We start from the raw sequence: 21722 nt of genomic DNA on the forward strand, positions 1-21722 counted from the left end.
CACCCAGAACTTAGTGAAGGCTATGGCCGCCACAAAGTTTCACGAAATTTAAAAAAAAAAAATCCACTACAACCCATATTCAAATTTTTTGTTTGCTTGTCATACAAAAGTGGTCTGGTTTGGAGTTTTGCTCCTCCTCACCTTAATCAACAACAACACTATGCTCCTTCAAAAAAAAAAATCACATCAACTCTCAAGAATCAAGCAAAACCCACCAAAGCAAAAATCCCAAATTGATTCAAAACCCCCAATTTATTCACCACTAGTTGAAACCCCAAATTGATCTTTCTTCTGTTGTGTATTCGTCAATAAAATCACACCAATAAAATAACTTGATGTGTGGAGCAATAGAACGACAACCAAATAATTAAGCGGAATAAGCAATAATAATAACAACACCGATAAAGAAGATAAATGGAGAAGAAAGAACACGATATTTGTTTACTCAGTTCGGTCCAATAATGACCTAGTCTGGGGGAGAGAGCAGCCCCTCCGTTCCACTATATCAAACGAGTAACTTTACAAAGAGTTCCAATTGAGTTACAAGAATTAATCCTAATTCTACCCAAATCCCGAATCTCTTCCCGTGGCCAAGAGACTCAATTTGATAAGTGTTTCCCAAGGTGTACCACAAAGATAGTTCGCCCACCCTAGAGTTGTACCAAGAGAAAACCTTTTTTCCTCTCTAAAACCCTAGCCCTTGTGTGATGGCAAACCCTAATCCTTGCCTCTACATCTCTACTCTCTTGAGTTGCTCTCTTTCTCTCAATTTTTCTATGAATAAAGCACTCCCTATTTATAGAAAAATAATATGCCAAAAAATTAGTAACAAATCTGTTTTAAAATAAAACAAATCCAAGTCAAAGTATCTTCCAAGAAAATATATTTTTTTCCCAAAAAATCTTCAAAACATCAAAGATGCAAAAAGATTCAACAAAGATTTTTTTTGACTTCTTGTAACTGAGATTTCAAGGCATATCCAACATCTTCGATTCCATTTCAACATAGACAAGAGGAATAGATTTGGAAAAGCGATCAAGAATTTTTTTATCGATAAGTTATGGAATAGATCTGGAACAATGATGAACAGTGCTGGGTTTTTGGTTGAAGAAGAAGTTCAACACGCCCAGAAGATTCACATAGAACCAAAGCAATTTGATTTTATTTTGAGATTATTCTCTTGAAGTCTTTGATATGGTTCTTGCATATGGTTTAGTTGAGAGAATGAAGAAGATGAATAATTTTATGGTTCTTTGATCCGACTTTTTTCATAATAATTTTATTAACTTTGTGGCGGTCATGGCCGCCAATAAATTTCGTCTCTCTCCTTTTTGGTGGTTCTGCCGCCACAAACTTTACCAACACCCTATTTATTGCCGTTTTGAAGCCGCCAGCTAGCCGCAAATAAATGGTAAGTTATTGGCGGTTTTTACGACTTATAGAGGATTTTTGACCCTCAATAACTTGTTTTTTTTTGTAGTGTGAGAGTGCCCTTAACATAGTGAATATTTCGCTTCAAAGCAGTCATACTTTATGCCCTTGGGTCATATGCATGAATAAACACAATTGTTGAATGATATAAGAGATATACGGTCTTGTAAATGTCAAATATTATAAGGCTCTAGTGAGACCGTAATATTCAGTTGGATCATGATATCAATTACTTAAAAATCCACTTATGTAGAAGATAGTTTGCATGAAGACATGCATGCTTTCTCAATAATTTTTTTGGCATATTTATTTTGTGAGAGAAGATGCCTCCTAAGTGTCGTGTAACAGAAATACCTAAAAAATAATTCACGGTACCCAAATTCTTTATAGACAATTTATACTTAAAAAATAACTCAAGAATAACTTCTTCCACATAAAAAAACTAAATAAGGTGTGTCATCGTCTCGGTGATAAATGAAGAGTGATCTGAGTTATTCTCAGAAAAATCCAATGTCAGTTTATACATAATAGTGTTAGAAAAAATATAGAAGTATGTAGAGCTGTGAAAACGAGGCGGCCCGACCCGTTTTGAACCGGCCCGGTCGGGCTTCGATCTTTATCGGTCCGGGCTAAAAAGCTCGGATAAGAAACAGGCTATAAAAATTAGTGTTCGAGCCTGACTTGGTACGGGTTGTCGGACTTTCGGGCCAGCCCGGATTTTTTAATTTTTTTATTCTTTTAGTGTTCAAACTCAACTTATAAATAACTAAAAAACTACTACATTGTGTTGTGCATACAAAAATTGAACATTCAAATTAACTAGTACACTATGTTAATCATTACTCTTATATTATACATACACTATATAGGATCAAAGTTTCTCACGCGCCTTATTTTTACTCATCCGCTACCTACGAGTTTCTCGCACGCCATATTTTTACTCACCCGTTACTTACGAGTTTCTCGCGCGCCCTATTTTTACTCATTCCCTACCTAAGAGTTTCTCGCGCGCCATATTGTTACTCATCCACTACTTAAGAGTTTCTCGCGCGCTCAATTTTTACTCATCCGCTACCTACGAGTTTCTCGCGCGCCCTATTTTTACTCATCTGCTACTTAAATAGTAAAAATGAGAAATTTGAGGAAAAAAACACCGTCCGCTACTTAAGTAGCAGATGATATTTGAGACACTCGTAGAGTGGCAAAAGAAACTTTTATAATACAAAGTTCAAATCATCCAAAACAAGTTACATATAGTATTTAATTTTTTTAAAAAAAATTATTATAATTTATTCGGGCTTGCGGGCCGCCCATTGCCCATTTGGGCTAGCCCATATTTTTAACAAGCTTTATTGGGCCGGACTAAAAAGTCCGAAAACAATTCGGGCTAAGATTTTCGAGGCCCAAGCCCGATAAAAAATCGGACCTGGCAGGCCGGCCCATTCGGACTAACTCATTTTGACGGTTCTCAATTATGAAATGAAGGTTAAAAAATGAGAAATCAATATTTTTATGGATAAGGTAAAAAAGAAGTTAGATAAATTTTTTTTATCTAATATCATGATAGAGAAGAGCGTCCACATTCTTTAAAATTTAAAGGGTACGAAATACCAACATTCGTTCATTTTATATGTCTCTTATTTATAAAAAGAAACTATAATTTTGAAGTTATGTATATTGCTTAAATGATTTTTTTTCTTTACTTAAAATCTTTGATTTTGCCCCATTCATATTAATCGATGTACTTGTTTTTGGTACAAAGTGGATGTATCTTTTTTTACATATACAAAGTAAATGTACATACCTCACAACTTCTCATTTTTCATGTATAGAAAAAAAATTATAAATGATAGTATATAATAAATAATTTTCCTTTTGACTTATTTTTCTTCATATTTCCTTAGACTTTTTATTTTTCAACTAACCCAAACTTCAATTTCGATATATATATATATATATATATATATATATATATATATATATATATATATATATATATATATATATATATATATATAATGTCCCTACTAATTGAGCTAATATCACAAGATTATTCCCTTTGACTTAGCTTTAATTATAAACTAGCGGTCAAACGGGCATGTTCCGTGTCCGTTTGCGTGATCCGTATTTTTTATTTTGTCTTATGGTGAGTTTGTTAATAAAAAAATTTCGCTGCTAAAAAAAAGACATGACTATATTATGGTGAGTTTGTTAATAAAATATTTTTGCTGTTAAAAAAAAGTCAAGGGTATTGTTCGTATTATCCAAAGTCCACACCAAAATATTTTGTATCATCTTTATATATAGGTATAGATAAATACTCCCTCTGATCCTTACTTTAAGAAGAAATCCAATTTTTAGATACATTAAAAAAATTGATGTATCTACACTACACATTAAAAAATTAATGTATTATAGACTAAATATATTCATTTTTTAATGTATCTAAAAAAGTCAATTTCTTTATATATTAAGGTATCATTTGACCTGACTTTTTTTCCTCTTATAAAATTACAATTTTGACTAGTATGAACTTATAAAATAACATAAAACTTAATTTATATTGCATAAGCTATTTACATAAGCTGAAAAAAAACTAGGCCAAACAGAGCCTAAGAACTAGAGAAAGTATTAAGTTTGTAGATTCGTTGAATAAATGATATATAAATCCTTATTCAATGAATTTAAAAATAAATATTTTTTTTATACATGTAAATATTCTTATTCTTATAAGACATCATGATTAAATTAAGGTAAAGAAGTTAAAGAAAGAAAAGGAAATACCCTTGGGGGTAGGTGTAGGATTGACCGAACAACCTTACAAACTCACCATCCCCTTCAAGACTTGGCATTGTCACATTTAACACCACTTGCATTCTCCAACTAATATATAAACCCCTTTAACCCCTCTTTCATTTCTCAGCTTGAGGTTCCCTTCTTCAAAGAGAACACCAAGCTTCAAAGTGGCAATTAAGTAATTTTTCATTTTCTAAATAATAATTATGCATACCCTCGCTTCACCTTCTTCAACTAACTATCTGAACCGGATTCGTCCCTCGTTAAACCGGTTCGGTCCAACTCAAACCAGAGGAGTAGTAACCGTTAAATGTGGTTACGGTTTCGATTATGCGAATTTCACGCAAGGTTACGGCGTTGGTTCAAGCCGAGCCGATTGGCAAAGCTCATGCGCAATTTTAGCCAGCAAAGTTATTTCACAGCAAGATAACGGTCATAACAACTCCGGCAACGGAAATGAAAACAACCACGTCAGCGCCGTTAACGGTCATAACGCCTCCGTGACGGATCTTCAACTTGTTCCTGTCAGCAACAACAAGTTAATTCAACCAAAGCCGTTAACCATCACCGACCTATCTCCAGCTCCGATGCACGGCTCACAGTTACGCGTCGCTTATCAAGGCGTTCCAGGCGCTTACTCTGAAGCCGCCGCCGGAAAAGCTTATCCGAACAGTGAAGCCATGCCGTGTGATCAATTTGAAGTTGCTTTTCAATCGGTTGAACTCTGGATCGCCGATCGTGCTGTTTTACCGGTGGAAAATTCACTCGGCGGTTCGATTCATCGAAACTACGATCTCCTCCTCCGTCACAAACTCCACATCGTCGGAGAAGTTCAACTTCCGGTTCATCACTGTCTTCTCGCTCTCCCAGGGATCCGAAAAGAGTATCTCACACGTGTGATTTCGCATCCACAAGCATTAGCACAGTGCGAAAACACGTTAACAAAACTCGGTCTCAACGTAGCGCGTGAAGCCGTCGACGATACCGCCGGAGCAGCGGAATATATCGCAACAAACAATCTCCGTGACACGGCGGCGATCGCGAGTGCACGCGCTGCGGAACTTTACGGTTTAAATATCCTTGCTGATGAAATTCAAGATGACCCGAATAACGTGACCCGATTCGTTATGTTGGCCCGAGAACCCATAATTCCGCGAACGGATCGTCCATTTAAAACGAGTATTGTTTTCGCGCATGATAAAGGAACTTCAGTGCTTTTTAAAGTGCTTTCAGCTTTTGCTTTTAGAAATATCAGCTTAACTAAGATTGAATCTAGGCCTCATCGTAGCCGTCCGATTAGAGTTGTGGATGATGAAAGTGAAGGAACTGCAAAACATTTTGAGTATATGTTTTATATTGATTTTGAAGCTTCTATGGCTGAAGTTAGAGCACAAAATGCACTTGCTGAGGTTCAAGAATTTACCTCTTTTTTAAGAGTTTTAGGGAGTTATCCTATGGATATGACACCATGGAACTCTCCTTCTACTTCTCATAGGGGAGATTAATTACAATTTAATTTATAAAATAAAATTTATATATAAATGTGGTTTGTGATTGTTAATTGTGTTATAAAATTACAAATTTGTGAAGGGAAAACAAGATCACAAATTGTTTCATTTTTTCCATTTTGTGTATATTTTTTCATTTTGCCTTTTTGTTTGTTTTGTTAATTTTAGAATATTAATGTTGTTTTGTTTTACATTGTACTTGATTTGTGTTTTGAGTTTAGGGTTGGTGATTGTATATTTTTAGTTAAAACAATGGTACTAAAGTTAGGTGGCTTGATTATTAATAATGTGTATATGTATGGACCAAGATTTACTACTATAGCAACAACATGCAGTTCTACAAAATTTTAAATCTTGATCATTTATTTGAAATTAGATACTTTAGATTATACACTAATAAAATTAATCGGAAATGATTTTGGACGTTGTTTGTACATCGGATGGTCATGAGCAGTAACTGCATGATGCGATTATTGCGTGTATCCGTATATGTATGTATCCCCAAAATATTCTTAGATGTATGTTCAGGGCTGTCCCGGATGACAATTTGGAGTCTTGCTCGAATATTAAAAATACCCTTTTCTCTATTTAAATCCTAAATGACATAAAAACACATAAACAAAATAATTATCATCATATTTAATATTAATTAAATTTTTTGTAAATATTAAAAATAAATAATAATTATTATTATTATATGACGTTAAGATTTTAAGAACCGATACAGCCGTATACCCGGTATATGGATGTGGGCTATCTGACCATGTGGATGTTGGATGTACCTTTCTGTTATAGATAATATTTTTATATTTGAAGTTTTTGCACGTGCGGAAATCAAATTTTACCCGAATATGTGTATTTTATACTCAGATCAATCATCATGTACACATGCATGAAGCTGAGGGTTGGTTTGGGATATGGATATGCTGCAGTAATAAATGCACGCAGTTACACGCTGTAATTGATCTAGGCCATTGATTTATCATCGGACGGTTTATATTACATATACATTAAAATAATCCTGACCATTAATTGACATCTAACGGCTGCTGCTGTAACTGCGTCAACGCAGTTACAGCAGGAAATCTGCTTCCGTTGGTTTGTTGGGGTAACATTATAAATCTTGTTTTTACTTCAAGCTTTATAATTATATGTATGTTAACGTCTAAGGTTGTGGGTTGTGACTATATTCCTTTCTGTCCGTTGACTAAGATGCCACGCAATTTTCTTTGAAGTTTTTGGTCATTTTTTTCTTTGAAGTTAATTAATTTATATATAATAATATAAGGAGTTAGTTTTTCTTGGCTTAAATATTGTTCTAATATAAAAGAGAGGGACTTTGCTGATTGATCTAATCAAGAAACAAGAACGTTAACACAGTTATGGTTGCCTAGAGTTTTAGTGAAGAGGAACTCTTGGGTAATACCAAAAAATTGGTTACTCTATTTGATTACCTACACACACGTTTCACAAATGGTAAAAAATAAATAAAATTAATTAATATGTATTTTAAAATAATTGAATTACATGTATTTTTATATGAGTGTGACTAAATAAATTAAAGTGACCAAATATTTTTGACCATACAAATATTTATAGGTCTCAATGAAATTCAATCCTTAGCAGGTAAAGAATTGTACGGGCCGGTACCACGCGGAAAGTGACATTATGTCTGTTGATTGCAAACCTTCATGTGGGTTTACATCTTGCAGGCTCCCTTGGTAGGAACTTGGGCTCCGCTAGTCGGTTATCATAGGCTCCACGCTTGTAGCTTTGGGGTTACTGACCTCACGGTACTAAACACATCCCTTGAGTTGAGTGTCACGGGAGAAGGTGCTATGAGTAACCATGCAGGATATCAACCTCATGATACCATCGAATGCAGTTCTCGATCGAGTGTCAAGGTCAAAGGGCGAAGGTATTCTGTGACCAAAGCTCGAATGAATCACTTCAGTTTTTGATTCCTTCATCCTCTTCTCCTTTTATGTTTATGAGATTGCAACTGCATCCATAATTTCTTCCTCAGAGTTATGTGTATCTACCTTCCAAACTCATTTTTATCAGCAACAAAGATGATGTGTTGTGCACGTTGCAAGAGTTTTTTTTGGAACATTGAAGAATGTGGCCCATAAATGGATCAATGGCTTTCCCACAACAGGGGTAAAGATTGAGGAATTCAAGGTTATGAAGATCGATGATGCCTGGGTTTATAGATAAAAAAAAGGTGAAGATCGGAGGATTTTGAGATTTTTATTTTGTTAATAAAATGGTCTAATTTACCTGTTTAGAGTTGCTACGTCAACATTTAATAGAGTTTAACAAAAGTACAAAAAGGATAATTCTAGGGTGGGAGACCATGATAGGTCTCTCACCGATGAGCCATGTGTTTTGTGGACCGGATTGAATGTATACGTGATATTATGGTGTATTGTCAGTATTATATTATTTTTTATTTTTGAAATAAAGTTTTCAATTTTTTCGGAAAAAAGTTTTCGATCTTTTTTGGGGAAAAAGTTTTCGATTTTTTTTTTCAGAAAAAAGTTCCCGATTTTCGGAGGAAAATTTTCGATTTTAGATAAAAACAATTCCGGAGGTTTTGTCTGAACAAAAAAGTTTCCTTTCGTTTTTCGGGAAAAAAGTTCCGATATTTTATTCGGAAAAAAGTTTCGGATATTTTCTGGAAAAAAAAATTTCCGATATTTTTCTGGAAAAGTTCTAATATTTTATTCGAAAAAAAAGTTTTAAATATTTTCTGTTTTTTCACTCTTTTTCGTATCAGCAATACTTTTTCAGATGAACATTTCGCAACTATTTTCCCCAAAAAATCGGGAACTTTTTTCCGGAAAACATCAGAACTTTTTTCAGAAAAAATCGAAATCTTTTTTTCGGAAAAAATCCGAAACTTTTTTCCCGAAAAAAGAACGAAAACTTTTTTTTCCATAAAAACACCGGAATTGTTTTTATCTGAAATCGGGAACTTTTTTCCGGAAAAAAAATCGATAATTTTTTCCCGAAAAAATATCAAAAACTTTTTTTTCAAAAAAAAATTATTTAATACTGACAGTACATCATAATATTATGTACACATTCAATCCGGTCCACAGAACACATGACTCATCGGTGAGAGACCTATCATGGTCTCCCACCCTAGAATCCGCCTAATATTAAGAGTCTCATATTAGATAAGATAAACCCTAAATATAACTTTTTATAGTTGAGCACAATCTTTATCTTACAAATTTATTTTAAAAAGTTGAGTTAGACCCAAATTCTAAGAGACAATGACGTGCACATTTTGAGATTTAAATGTCCTAATTGGAAAAAAAAAACTTAAAAGACCTATTTGACAATTTGGGCTAACTTAAAAGACCTATTTGATCCACCTATTTTATTAAACTTACGTTCCTCTATTTTTATAAATCAATCTTTTTTGCTAAGACATACATTACTCTTTGAAGAATTAGAGATATTTATCCAACAACTAAAAAGAACAAAACATTTAAATAAATTTTTATGGTATACTCACAAACTAACTTTTATAATTCAACCAAGATTTGCCCCCTAAAATTGTGATCTTTTTCTCCAAAAATGGTGATTTATTGTTTCCACTTGTAACTTCAAGAGAAAATATCATTGTTTTGAATAAAAGAAATGGATTAAAAAAAATAAAAATCAAAACTACGATAAATATGATAATTGACTGCTAAAAATATCAATTTTTAAAATAAATGAATTATTAATATTTATATTATGGTGTTGGCATCTGGTTTTTAGAAAAATACACTCGGTAATTCAAAGTTCGACCGTAAAGTAAGTAATGTCTCCAAAAAATTGAGCTCGAGTTTTTTAAAATGAGTTGTCCCCTATTATTGTAATGGAACGGGAAACTAAAATTGCTGTTTAAACCTAAACTTTATTGGAATAAGTACTCAAGATCCAAAACCTTTCACATCATGAGAAATGAGAAACATATACATGTATATATGATTAAATAAAATGGTAGGGGAATTTAGCAATGATTTTTTATTTTGAAAAAGGGTGATGGTTAGCAATGGAATTATGATAAGAGAGAATATACTGTTTAATTTATTTTAGTCGGCAGAGTTGGTTTGAGATTTGAGAAAGAGGGTTAGGTGAGGAAGAGAAGGTAAGATGATGAAAGGAGTGTATATGTGTGGTAGCCTGTTAGGTAAGTGTGAATGAATTAATGTACTTAGTTATGTTTAAGTGTTACTAAATTTTATGATTTGATTAATTAATTAATTAATAGGCAAATGAAGCATCACAATTCCCATTACCTCTTGCTTACGTATGTACTACTCCACAGCTCTCATAGCAAAAAAAAAAAAAACTAGCATATAATAAGTGATTTAGACACAAAAAAATTCATCATACACCAATACAATAATCCTTAAATAAATTGATACTATTGGCCAACAGACAAATCAGCTTAAAATTGGAATTAAGTTTAGGGTAATGTTAAGGTGGATAATTTTTATGTGTTTTACGGTTGATAAATGCTTAAAATTATATTTTATCATTTGTTAAAAAAAATTATTTTATAAAAAAAATATATATTTAAAATTATAAGAAATTCTAATGAATGTTGTTCTTGTTAAGATGATTTATGTGAATGTCTAGTCAACATGAATGCTGAGATAGAGTTTAGTATAGTATGATAGTAGAACGTATTGTCTCTAGTAGAGGGATTTCTATATATATATATAGGTGTCTCCCTCTTGGGAGGAGATCCGCGCCATCTTAATAGGAGGAGGGGGTTGAGCTCTCGGGCTATTCAACTCATCTGGGCTATTAGCTTGGAGTCGTGGGCGGCTAAGACTTAGTCTACCCTTATCCTCCTAATACCGAGCCGAGTAGGCCTATTGGGCCGTTTGTTCCCTGGATGGGGTGAGCCCAACCAGTGGAAGGAAACATCCCGGTGCAAATGTTGATAAGTTTTTTTTTTTGTGTGAAGAAGTTAAATGGATAATATATTAAAATCTCTTTGAACACAAATTCTGTCAAGAGAGTAAGAAAAGTTGTTACAATAAATAAACACAAAAAACAAGCATTACAATGAACATATACTCGATACAAGCCGGTGGATTTAACATCCAAGAATTTAAATCAAAACAAAAATTCATTCTTTTTACTTTCAACCACCACCAAACTTGCAACTTGAAATTATAAAGCAAACTATCATGAGAAGATTCCTTGTGACAGAATATTTTGTTGTTTCTTACATTTCAGATAGTCCACACAGTAGTTAGCCAAATTGCTTGAAAGCACAACCTAATATCTTTGCCGGAAACATGACTCGCACAAAATTGAAATGCTAGAGAGATGATATCATTAGGGAGAACTCATTGCACACCTAACCATTGAGAAATACCTCTCCACACCAAACTAAAAAATGTACAATTCAAGAATACGTTATTTAAATCTTCAACAACTCGACAACCTAATGAACGCAATAAAGAATTATTATGCAAACACCCACGTTGAGATAAATTGAACTTCGCGTGTAACCTATATCTAAGGAGCCTCCAAGCAAAAGTGGAAACTTTCAACAGAGCAAATTCTAATAATTGTCAACAATACTCTTTAAAAAGATGCCATTAATTTAATGCGAGTTACATATTTAAGCATTTTTCATTTTTTCCTTTTCTAAAAACATTTGTAAGCATTTTTATTTTTTATTTTTTTAGCAATTGGATTTTTCTTTATTTAGTCATGTACTAGTAAATTTTATAACTTAATTATATGTAAGTTGAGCATAAATTATTCAGTTTAACTAATGTAACTTGACTTTTTTTTTAACAGCCAAGCAAATATATACCGATAGAAAGATTGAAAATAAAGTATAAGCGGTACTCAACCCATACATACTGCATAAATATAAATAGTACTCTACCAATCTACAGAAAAATCTCTAAGCCAAAACGCACAACAAAGGTACCCCAAATCCAAAGAAGAAATAGTTAATCTTAACCGAATACATACTTCCTCTATCCGGAATGTATTCCCACAAATCCTCTTCACGAGCTATAGATGTTGGGGCCAACGCTCCAATTAAATTTCCATAGAGTTCATCCTCTCAAGAAAAGAATTATCTCCACCACAATAACTTCCACCGGCAAGTACCATCATACCAATCGCCCTTTTTTTTTTTATCCGACACACTAGACCGTCTAATCTGATTCGGGGTCAGTGTATCACCCATTTTTGTAACTTGGCTTATTGTTTAACGATATCATACATCACGCCGTCAACCCACAATGTATTATCGGACCATTGTGAATATAAAGTTTTTGGTATCATGTATTACGTTTATCGAATAACTAGCGGCCAGACAGAGCGTGTTCTGCACTTGTATGTGTCTATTATGCAAACTTATGTAAACAAAAATGTTTTATGTAATGGTGAGTTTGTTAACAAAAGATTTTTGCTGCTCAAAAAAAAAAAAAAACATGTCTTATGTTATGGTGAATTTGTTAATAAAAATTTTTTGTTGCTGAAAAAAATTAAAAGTATTGTTGGTATTATGAAAAGTCTACACTAAATTTTTTTGTATATAAGTATAGATAATAGCCTTGTTAAAATTACTATTAAATTTATCTTTTTTTTTTTTTTAAAAGCAATGGTGTATAAGAGTATTATTGTAGTTTTAGTGGTAATTATATTTCTCAAGTTTATGAGATTGACCTTTTGTTAAAAAAAATGTAGCATATATCTTTGTGTACTTAGTTTGATGGATGTAAACTACATCAAAATACCGATTGATTTGGATTCCAAGAAAGAATTTGAGTCCTCCCATCATTCTCATATCAAATTCATTCTACACCAACTTTGAATATTCTTGTCAAAGCTTAGCATTAGTGGATTTAAAAATAATATCATTTACATAAACTTGTACTATCAGAATTTCATTCTTACGTGACATTCTAAAAATAGTTGTGTCCACTTTGTCTCTTTCAATACCATTTTCATGAAGGAAATTACTTATCCTATCATACCAAGTTCTAGAAACTTGTTTTAGAGCATAATGTGACTAGAGATTTCTTCAGTTTATAAAATATATTCTGGATACTTAGTATCCTCAAAGTTTTAGGTGGTTGTTTAATATATAATCCTCTTCAGCAATAAAACCATTTAAAAATGCACTTTTAACGTACATTTGATATAAAATAACAATATGATTAACAAGACTGAGCGGTCCAAATAATAATAACTTCAGAATCAGTACAAATGACAAGATAAAAAGAAACACACCAAGATTGTTTACCGGTATACGGTCCAAATTCACCTACGTTTGAGGGAGAAAGTAGTTCTCTAATCCACTATTAATGAGTCGTTTCAAGAGTACAAGAACATGGTTTCAAGAGCTCCACAAGTTCAAACCATATTTAATTTTCTACCTTTTCCTCTTTGAGAGAGTTAAAAAAGTGACCAAAGAAATTATCATCAATTGCTCACAAGATCAGGATCCCCAATTTCTCTCATTTACCCTCTTAATACCTCACATGATAATCAAACAGTTTTAAGAAGTTGAGTTAGACCCAAATTTTAAGAGACAAGACGTGCACATTTTGAGACTTAAATGACCTAATTGAAAAAAAATAAAAAAACCTATTTGACAATTTGGGATAACATATAGGACTCACTACAAGAAAATATCAGATTAGCTACCAAAACCTTGCTACAGATATCTTTTCAAGTTAACTTGTAGTTGCTTAGCCACAAATTTCCCTTCATCCATTCATTCCTTCTGGAATGACAGTTTCCAATAAAAAAAATAACATTTCCTCAAAATAAATAATAAATAAATAATAAAATACATATTGTCATTGTCATGTCATTCATTTAATTTCCTTTTCCCCAAATTTCTCTCTCTCTCTCTCTCTCTCTCTCTCTCTCTCTCTCTCTCTCACCGTTTTCGATTCCACCACCATTGCGCTCGCTCTCTATTGTCACCGCCGTCGCCGATTGCTCTCCGTTGTCACCGCCGTCGCCGATTACTATCTGTTGTCACCGCTGTCGCCGATTACTATCTGTTGTCACCGCCTTCTCCATTGCCAAATCATCTGCATTGCGGTTTGATTTTCTTTTCTCTCTCTTTCTCTATCTCCGATCGATCTCTGAGTTTACGTCATCGCAGTTTTGGATTCGTTTCTCGCAGTTTCGGTAACGTCACACTCCGATTTCTGGATTCACTTTTGGTCTCCAAACACGTGAAATCCTTCTACGGTAAGCTTCTTCATGTATTTAATTTGTTCGTATTTCACACAAAAAGTTTTGAAATCGTAACTCTAGGAATAACATAGATCTAATAGTGTTGTAATGATTCAATTTCTATATCAATTGTTTGTATAACAATATGCTAATTCGTATTTTTGTTTTGTGTTTTCGAATTTCAATTTTGAAGAGTTGTTTGGCTTTGAGATACGAGGCTTTAGTTATTCGAGAAATCAAATCCTCTAGGTTTCAATTGCTTCAAGTTTCGCCCGTAGAATGGTTAAAATTTGTGGAGGATGCTGTGCAGAACGGTTTTCATGCAGATGCAGACTTGCAGTTAAGGTAACGATCAATGCACTCTATTTGTTTGTGATAATGTGCAATTTGAGATTTAGCTTAGTTAATGCTTTTTCTCAAACAGGCTTATTAGTTTTGAATAAATTGAATGCATGATATTATAAAATTGTGATGTAAAATTATGTAGTCTTTGATACTTTTGGTTTGAAAATTGAAATTTCAGTTTCTTTTGTTTGTGTTGCTTAATTACTGTTTGACAAATAGGCATGTGAAAATGCTTTGCGTTGCATTGGAAATGATATTGTTCAACCCTATTTGTTTGTGAAAATGCTTTGTGATAAGTCCCTTTCTGCACACAGGCTTTCTTTGACTTCACTGTCCCTTCTGTTTGATCTTCCTGAGTTCTCTCACCTTGGCTGGGGCCACTGGTTTACATTGAGGGACTTAGAACTTGCAACAAACAAGTTTTCAAAAGCGAATATTATTGGTGAAGGGGGATATGGAGTTGTTTATCAAGGCCAGCTGATCAATGGGAATCCAGTGGCTATTAAGATGCTACTAAATAATCTGTGAGTATTGGCACTACTTTTAATTGAATTGCATGATTACTTTATATTTCCAGTTGTAAAGCTTTGTGTTTAAGTATATTGTTTCATGTTTTATTAGCATGTTTGTAAGCAGCTAGTTTCTAATACTATTTATGCTCATCATGCAGTGGACAAGCTGAAAAGGAATTTAGAGTGGATGTTTAGGCTATTGGGCATGTGAGGCACAAGAACTTGGTTAGACTTTTGGGTTTTTACATTGAAGGCAGTCGTAGGTAACCATACCATCTTGGTCTATATTTATTTGTTGCAGGCTTTCTTACATGGGATGCTCGGATTAAAATTCTTCTTGTTTTTGTAAAAACTCCCTTTTTACTTTTGGTGAGTTTCATTTTACTGATCTTGTGATTATTTTGCAGGCTGGCTTACTTGCACGAAGGCTCACAAGTCGACATTGGAGGCTGCCATTACCGAGGTATCTGATCATATGTTCTTTAATTGTCATATATGGAAAATGAATTTTGTTTTAACCTTTCCATGCATAATGATCAAATTTTAATCATGGAAAAGTTTGTAGAGAGGTAATGGTTATTTTGTAATAACTAGGTTGATTTTCAATCAAAATGATCCTAAATCTGCGAGTCTCTTCACTTTTGGTTGACACTCTTATTTTAGTTAAAGAATTAAGAGAGGTAATGGTTCTATTTCATATATATTATTGATGCATTACAGGACACGTCTAGTTGTTTACGTATGTAATAGTTGATGAATTTTTGTTGCTTTATTTCTTCTTTGATCATCAATCTTAGTAACCTCTTCCACTTTTAAATTACCCTTATGTGACTAGTGGCAGTGTGGCCTTCTGTTTTTACGATTCCATGAATATTTTTTAGTTTGAGTGGCTTTTGGTTTTCTATTGAATGAAGTGAATGGTGTCCTTATTGTACGCCTCCTTATGGTTATCTAACTAAGACATATCTTCACAATTTGGCATGACTGCAGTACATGCATCAACCAAAACAGAGGGTGAGACTCTTGTCATGGAAGACAAGACAACTTTTGGAGGTGAGACAACTTTTTCTAAGCTTTGTTCAAATTTATCAGGATTTTATTTGGCATTTTGATTTTTGAATACTTCTCTTGATGTGAACTGTTAACATATTTAACTTGAGTATCCAAAAACTGTGAAATGTCTGAAAGCATAGGAAGTGCCTTTGTTCTTATTTGATGTTTTTCTAACTCATTTGTGCAGTAAAGATGAATATGTGTAGCTGTTTACTGTGTTTAATGATTAATATCTAAGTTTTACTTTTCTTTCGTTACTGGTATATATGTTAAAAATAATTGTTGTATTACTTATATAAAGTAAAGCACTTGTTTAGTTCTAAAGTTTTAATTTTAATGAGTGAAACATGGTTATGTAAATCAAAATCTGAACTATGTTATTGACTTTGGAATAGCCCCCACCCCCTCATTCAAAATCTGATTTAGTTCATTCAAAATCCGATTCGACATTTCTTCCTTTCCTTGCTGTTTACATAATATTTTTCATAATTATTATGTAGGTTCGGCTGATACGTTACAATCTGGGTTATTTTAATGTGTCTATTTTGTGGTATGAGAGCAAGGACTTGGGTAGTGTCTATTATCAGATGGTTGAAGGTATGCGCATAATCTGTTAGCAAAATCGTATAATTTGCTGAGATAGCATTTTTCGAAATTTATGGTATTGATGAATTATTCGAAATTTATTTGAGCTTTAATTGTGATCAGGGCAAGATGGATCTTGGGTTAGTCTTGTGGAGGATTGTATCTGACATTACTAAGGGATAGGAAGGTCCTTAAGAAGATCTTAAAGGAAGGAGAGGGATATGAAAGACCAAATGATGGAGCTATGGTTCTAGGTACAGTTTTGCTAATAAAAGCTTTTAAAGGTTTTTGTACTTTGATTTCATTTGTAAAGGTGAGAATATTATGTCTTCATTTTCATTAGGTTTTTTAGTTTTGACAAAGTTAGAAGATATACTTGATTACCTATATAATGCTAACATGTGTTTAGTTACTTTGTTATGCGTAAAATTTAGTCTTGTAGTTGTATGTAGTTGTAAATCATGTTGATTTAATTAGGCTTATTTCTATTTTTTAATAGATGACAAATAATTTATAATTAGCTTGAATTTTGGGCATGAATTCATAATCAGCATTTTATAATTATACATTTTTTTTAAAAGCTTGGATTTGGCTGCGAAATCGCTAGGAATGTGTAGCTAGAGATTTATTGCAAAATCGTTGTGAAATATCCTAGCAATTTAGTTAGGAAACATAAAGGTTTTAACATTATTTAACTAGGCATTAATTGGGAACTAGCTAGGATATTCTATATATTAGTTGCAAATTAGCTAGGAAATGTTTTGATAGGTGATTTGCCACCCAATCCATGCTACGCCCTATACGGTTGCTAATTCACAACAAATCTGTAGCTAACTCTGTTTTACTAGAGATTAGCTACGAGTTGGCTACAAAGACCGTCGTAGCAAATCCCGTATTTTCTTGTAGTGACTAGTGTAATTTTGTCTAATAAAATATAAGCTTAATTGCACTTTTGATTGACCAATTTTATCAAACTTACAAAAGTAATTCCTCCATTTTTATAAATCAATCTTTTTGATACATAGTTATCAAATTTTTATAATTTTTTGGTGAGATTTACATTACTCCTCGAAGAATTCGAGATATTTATCCAACCATCAATGAGAAGTACTACATTACATATAATCTTAATCCTAACTCTAAAATCCAACCCAAAAAAAGTACTCGACCTTTTAACCTTTGATTTCCTAAAAACATTTTTGGTTCGTCTCTAGTTCTATTTTTGTGTCAAAAAAATGCAGGACTTTTATACTAGATTTATGGTAGCCCCTAGCGGTCAACACCACCAGCCAGGTGGAAATTCAAATTTCTCGGGGAAAACTCTGTTGATTTAAAATGCAATAAATAATTTAGAGATTATTCTTTAAATTTATTTTATTTTAAAAAAAAACCATAAATTAAGGTCGAAAAAATATTTAAGTTAAAAACAGTTTATGAAGATAAAAATTTTGTTAGTGAGAATTTTGTTAAAGTAAACCGAATATCCTCTGCATACTAATCTTTCGAGTCTTGTAGGGTCTAAATAAGCGGCAAACTCTCTCCAAGAGTTTTAATGCAGCTGCATTGCCAAACCAGAGATCAAACTCAAAACTTTGATTAAGCTAGGAGAAACCCGTGTCATCTCATCTAAACACTTTTGAGTAATGAGATTTTTTTTATCTAATCTAAAGTACAAAACCACCCCTGCTCTTTTTTTTGTCGAGTTTATTTTCTTATTTTTCTAAACATCTCAAATATTTTTGGGTTGGGCCAACAATGAAATAAACGAGTTTATGAAGTGTGAAGATATGTCACTTGTCACATATCCGATTCGTTAGAATTAGAAAGATAATAAAGATTTAAAAAAATGCAGAATTTGTTGAGAGTGGGATTTGAACCCACGCCCTTTAGGACCAGAACCTTAATTTGTTAGTGAGAATTTTGTTAAAGTAAACCGAATATCCTCTGCATACTAATCTTTCGAGTCTTGTAGGGTCTAAATAAGCGGCAAACTCTCTCCAAGAGTTTTAATGCAGCTGCATTGCCAAACCAGAGATCAAACTCAAAACTTTGATTAAGCTAGGAGAAACCCGTGTCATCTCATCTAAACACTTTTGAGTAATGAGATTTTTTTTTATCTAATCTAAAGTACAAAACCACCCCTGCTCTTTTTTTTGTCGAGTTTATTTTCTTATTTTTCTAAACATCTCAAATATTTTTGGGTTGGGCCAACAATGAAATAAACGAGTTTATGAAGTGTGAAGATATGTCACTTGTCACATATCCGATTCGTTAGAATTAGAAAGATAATAAAGATTTAAAAAAATGCAGAATTTGTTGAGAGTGGGATTTGAACCCACGCCCTTTCAGACCAGAACCTTAATCTGGCGCCTTAGACCAACTCGGCCATCTCAACCTTGTTGTTGTTTTAGCTCGTCTAATGGTTCTAATAGTCTGGTCATTTGGGAAAATAAGTATAATACTTTATCCGGTCCAATATATAAGAGAAAATTTACTTTTTAGATTTATTAATAATCTAATCCATAATATGGTCTAGATATATTAAATTTTTAATGAATCTAAAAACTAAACTTTCTCTTATATATATAGGACCGGAGGGAATAATAATTTTAAACTTAATTAAAGTCAAAATAATATGTGTTGTCAATATAGTATAATTATTTGTGTATATATTTTATTTATTTGACCCATTAAATATAACATAGTATATTTAAATAGTTTACTAATTGTACTCAAATAACTTTTCAAATAATATTCAGAAATTATTCCATAATGTGGCATGCTATGAAAGTCTCCTCTAAAATTTATTGTTACACTTACTATCATGTAAAGGTTGAACCATTGAAAGCATACAAACAAAATTTAAAGCTTACATTTGAAGCATACAACATCATTTAAAGCATTTGGAGCATAGGAATTAATTTAAAGTAAAATTTTTGCAAGTGTAAAAACAAAAGAAACAATTTAATGTAAAGAAGATAAAGATAGAGCGTGGAACCTTTGAACCTCTAAAATGAAGGAGAAAACTTGAAGGGATGCCTTTTTTTTTAATGGCACTTGAAGATATGGCTATTTTTTGCTTAAGATGTCTGTTTTTTCTTAGAGTTACTCATAATGTAAGTGTACTTTAATGAATTAATTAAATGATCAAGTAGTGAAATAATCAAACACAAGAAATATCAAACGTGGCGGTCAAAGGGAGAAGGGCAATATAGTCATAACTACATCATATTCCTTTCTTAAATTGTATAGGAGATGCAATGTCATAGAGAAGATAAAGCGTCAAAAACGTGATGGAAAGAGTCACAAGGATTAAGGCACATAATTTACCTCTTTATTTACGGATTCAAATCTTTTTTTCATTCTTCTCTAGGACTAGAACTAGAACCTCCAATGGTACATTTAACTCGTCACCATTTACAATGTTTTGGTAATAGTTTCTCACAAAAGATACTAAATTACAATGATTCATAATGGACATTTAGTTTACAAAAGAACATGACTCTAATACAACTTTATAAATAGTTAGAAGGATTGTCGTTTTTCAATAGTTATAAGTTATTTTGATGTTATTGATTCTAATATAACTTTTTTGTGTTTTTCTTTTCTTTTCACAACTATAAATATTTTTTATTTAGTTAAAAAAATAATAATTATATTTTATGTTATTAATAGGGCCGACCCTTGTACATATATGTGTCACATGAGCCATGACACATGACCTCATAAAAATGGGGTCTCAATTTTTTTATATATGATAGTAGTATTAGTAAATGAGGTATAAAATGAGGAAATGTGGAATTCAAATATTTGAAATTCTCTTCATTCTAAAGTGAGAGATTTCTTAGTTACAAAAGGTCCTAAAATAGATTTTTTTTTTATTGTGAAGTGTCTTAAAGATAAATTTGTAGAGGCTTTCTAGCGAATTGGTATGCTTTAATTTTATCAGACTTTTTTTATATTAGTGTCAAAAATGATTATTTTTTAATTTTTTTTTGACATAGATTATTTTTTAATGTTATATTGATATTATTTGCAATTTTAATCGATAGCAATTCTTTAAAAAAAAATTACTATTTTTTATTAGGGTCCATTTTTAATAATTACACAAAATATCCAAATAGTCAGCTGACCCTAATTATTGATATTATTTACAAATTAAATAAAAGACTATTCTTTTTTTATTTTATATATTTTTATTATTTCACATGGGCCTTTAAATAGTCAGGGAAAGGGTTGATTGTACCAAATTAAAATTATGGGTCATGCTAAAAAGAAATACTTGTTATAGATATTCAAAAAAGAAATAAAGGCCAAATTAATATTGATAAAATATTTTTTTAAATTAGTTTCACTGTTTCTCCTATGACATGATATAGCAGTTGATATAGCAGAACAGATGGTTTGTGATTTGCAGATGCAGTGGGTGGCCAATGCATTCAATTTCTATTCCATTTTGCCACTTATCCCGGAAATGGTAAGAGCGAAGACATGTCCCCTGTGTCCAATCACAGCCCGACAACCACCTTACATCCCCATATAAAAGACATTCATGCGACCCAAAATTTCATTATTCATACATTTTTTTTTTTCTAAGAAAGTCGCCAAGATACTCCTTCCGGACACAAATATAATCAAAAATACATTTTTTAAATTCATTGAATAACAGATGATATTTGTGTCCGGAGGGAGTAAATCATAGGTGTCAACAATTTACCAAGTTTTCTCAAAAAATAAAATAAAAAACTACTCCCTCCGTTTTCGTATAAGTGTTCAGTTAAAATGAAAACACCAAATTAAGAAAGTAGATTTTTTTCATCTCATTTTTCTATTATACCTTCATCTAAATTCACCAATAAATTCCTATTTTTTTTCACTCTTCCAAATAAATTTATTGTTATTAAAAAAAATATTGCTTGAATGAACCATTATTATAAGTAACAAACTCTGTTTAAATGAAATAAATGAATTAGAATTTCAGTGTTATAAGCGGTATTAATAATAATAATAATAATAATAATAATAATAATAATAATAATAATAATAATAATAATAATTCGATTTAGATAACAACAACAATTAGGCATGGCAATAAAACTCATACCCGTGGGTACCCGCCCAAACCCTACCCGCTTTGACGGGGAAAATCCGAGTTGACTGGGTTTGGGTTTGGGTTTGGGTTTTCCCCGATTTCAAAATATGGGTTTGGGACGTGTAATGGGTACATTGATACTCATCCCGAACCCGTCCCCGAACCCGC

At 32.3% G+C, this 21722-nt stretch overlaps 1 protein-coding gene, 1 long non-coding RNA gene and 1 other non-coding gene across 3 annotated transcripts; 2 read left to right on the forward strand and 1 right to left on the reverse strand.

Annotated features, from left to right (window-relative positions):
• Positions 1-3974: 3974 nt before the first annotated feature.
• LOC123924088 (arogenate dehydratase 3-like) lies at positions 3975-5878 on the forward strand. The gene has a single exon (XM_045976851.1). It carries the CDS (start codon positions 4434-4436, stop codon positions 5730-5732), a length of 1299 nt encoding a protein of 432 aa, XP_045832807.1. The 5' UTR covers positions 3975-4433; the 3' UTR covers positions 5733-5878.
• A 7760-nt stretch (positions 5879-13638) lies between these two features.
• LOC123923559 lies at positions 13639-16865 on the forward strand. The gene is made up of 9 exons (XR_006814421.1): positions 13639-13829; positions 13915-13982; positions 14161-14312; positions 14627-14836; positions 14983-15087; positions 15232-15287; positions 15815-15877; positions 16378-16474; positions 16586-16865. It is a non-coding gene; the product is annotated as an uncharacterized LOC123923559 (long non-coding RNA).
• Positions 16866-18776: 1911 nt separating this feature from the next.
• On the reverse strand, positions 18777-18857 carry TRNAL-AAG. The gene has a single exon. It is a non-coding gene; the product is annotated as a tRNA-Leu (tRNA).
• Between the last annotated feature and the right edge of the window lie 2865 nt (positions 18858-21722).

The sequence above is a fragment of the Trifolium pratense genome, linkage group LG4 (genome assembly GCF_020283565.1).
Source record: "Trifolium pratense cultivar HEN17-A07 linkage group LG4, ARS_RC_1.1, whole genome shotgun sequence".
NCBI lineage: Eukaryota > Viridiplantae > Streptophyta > Magnoliopsida > Fabales > Fabaceae > Trifolium > Trifolium pratense.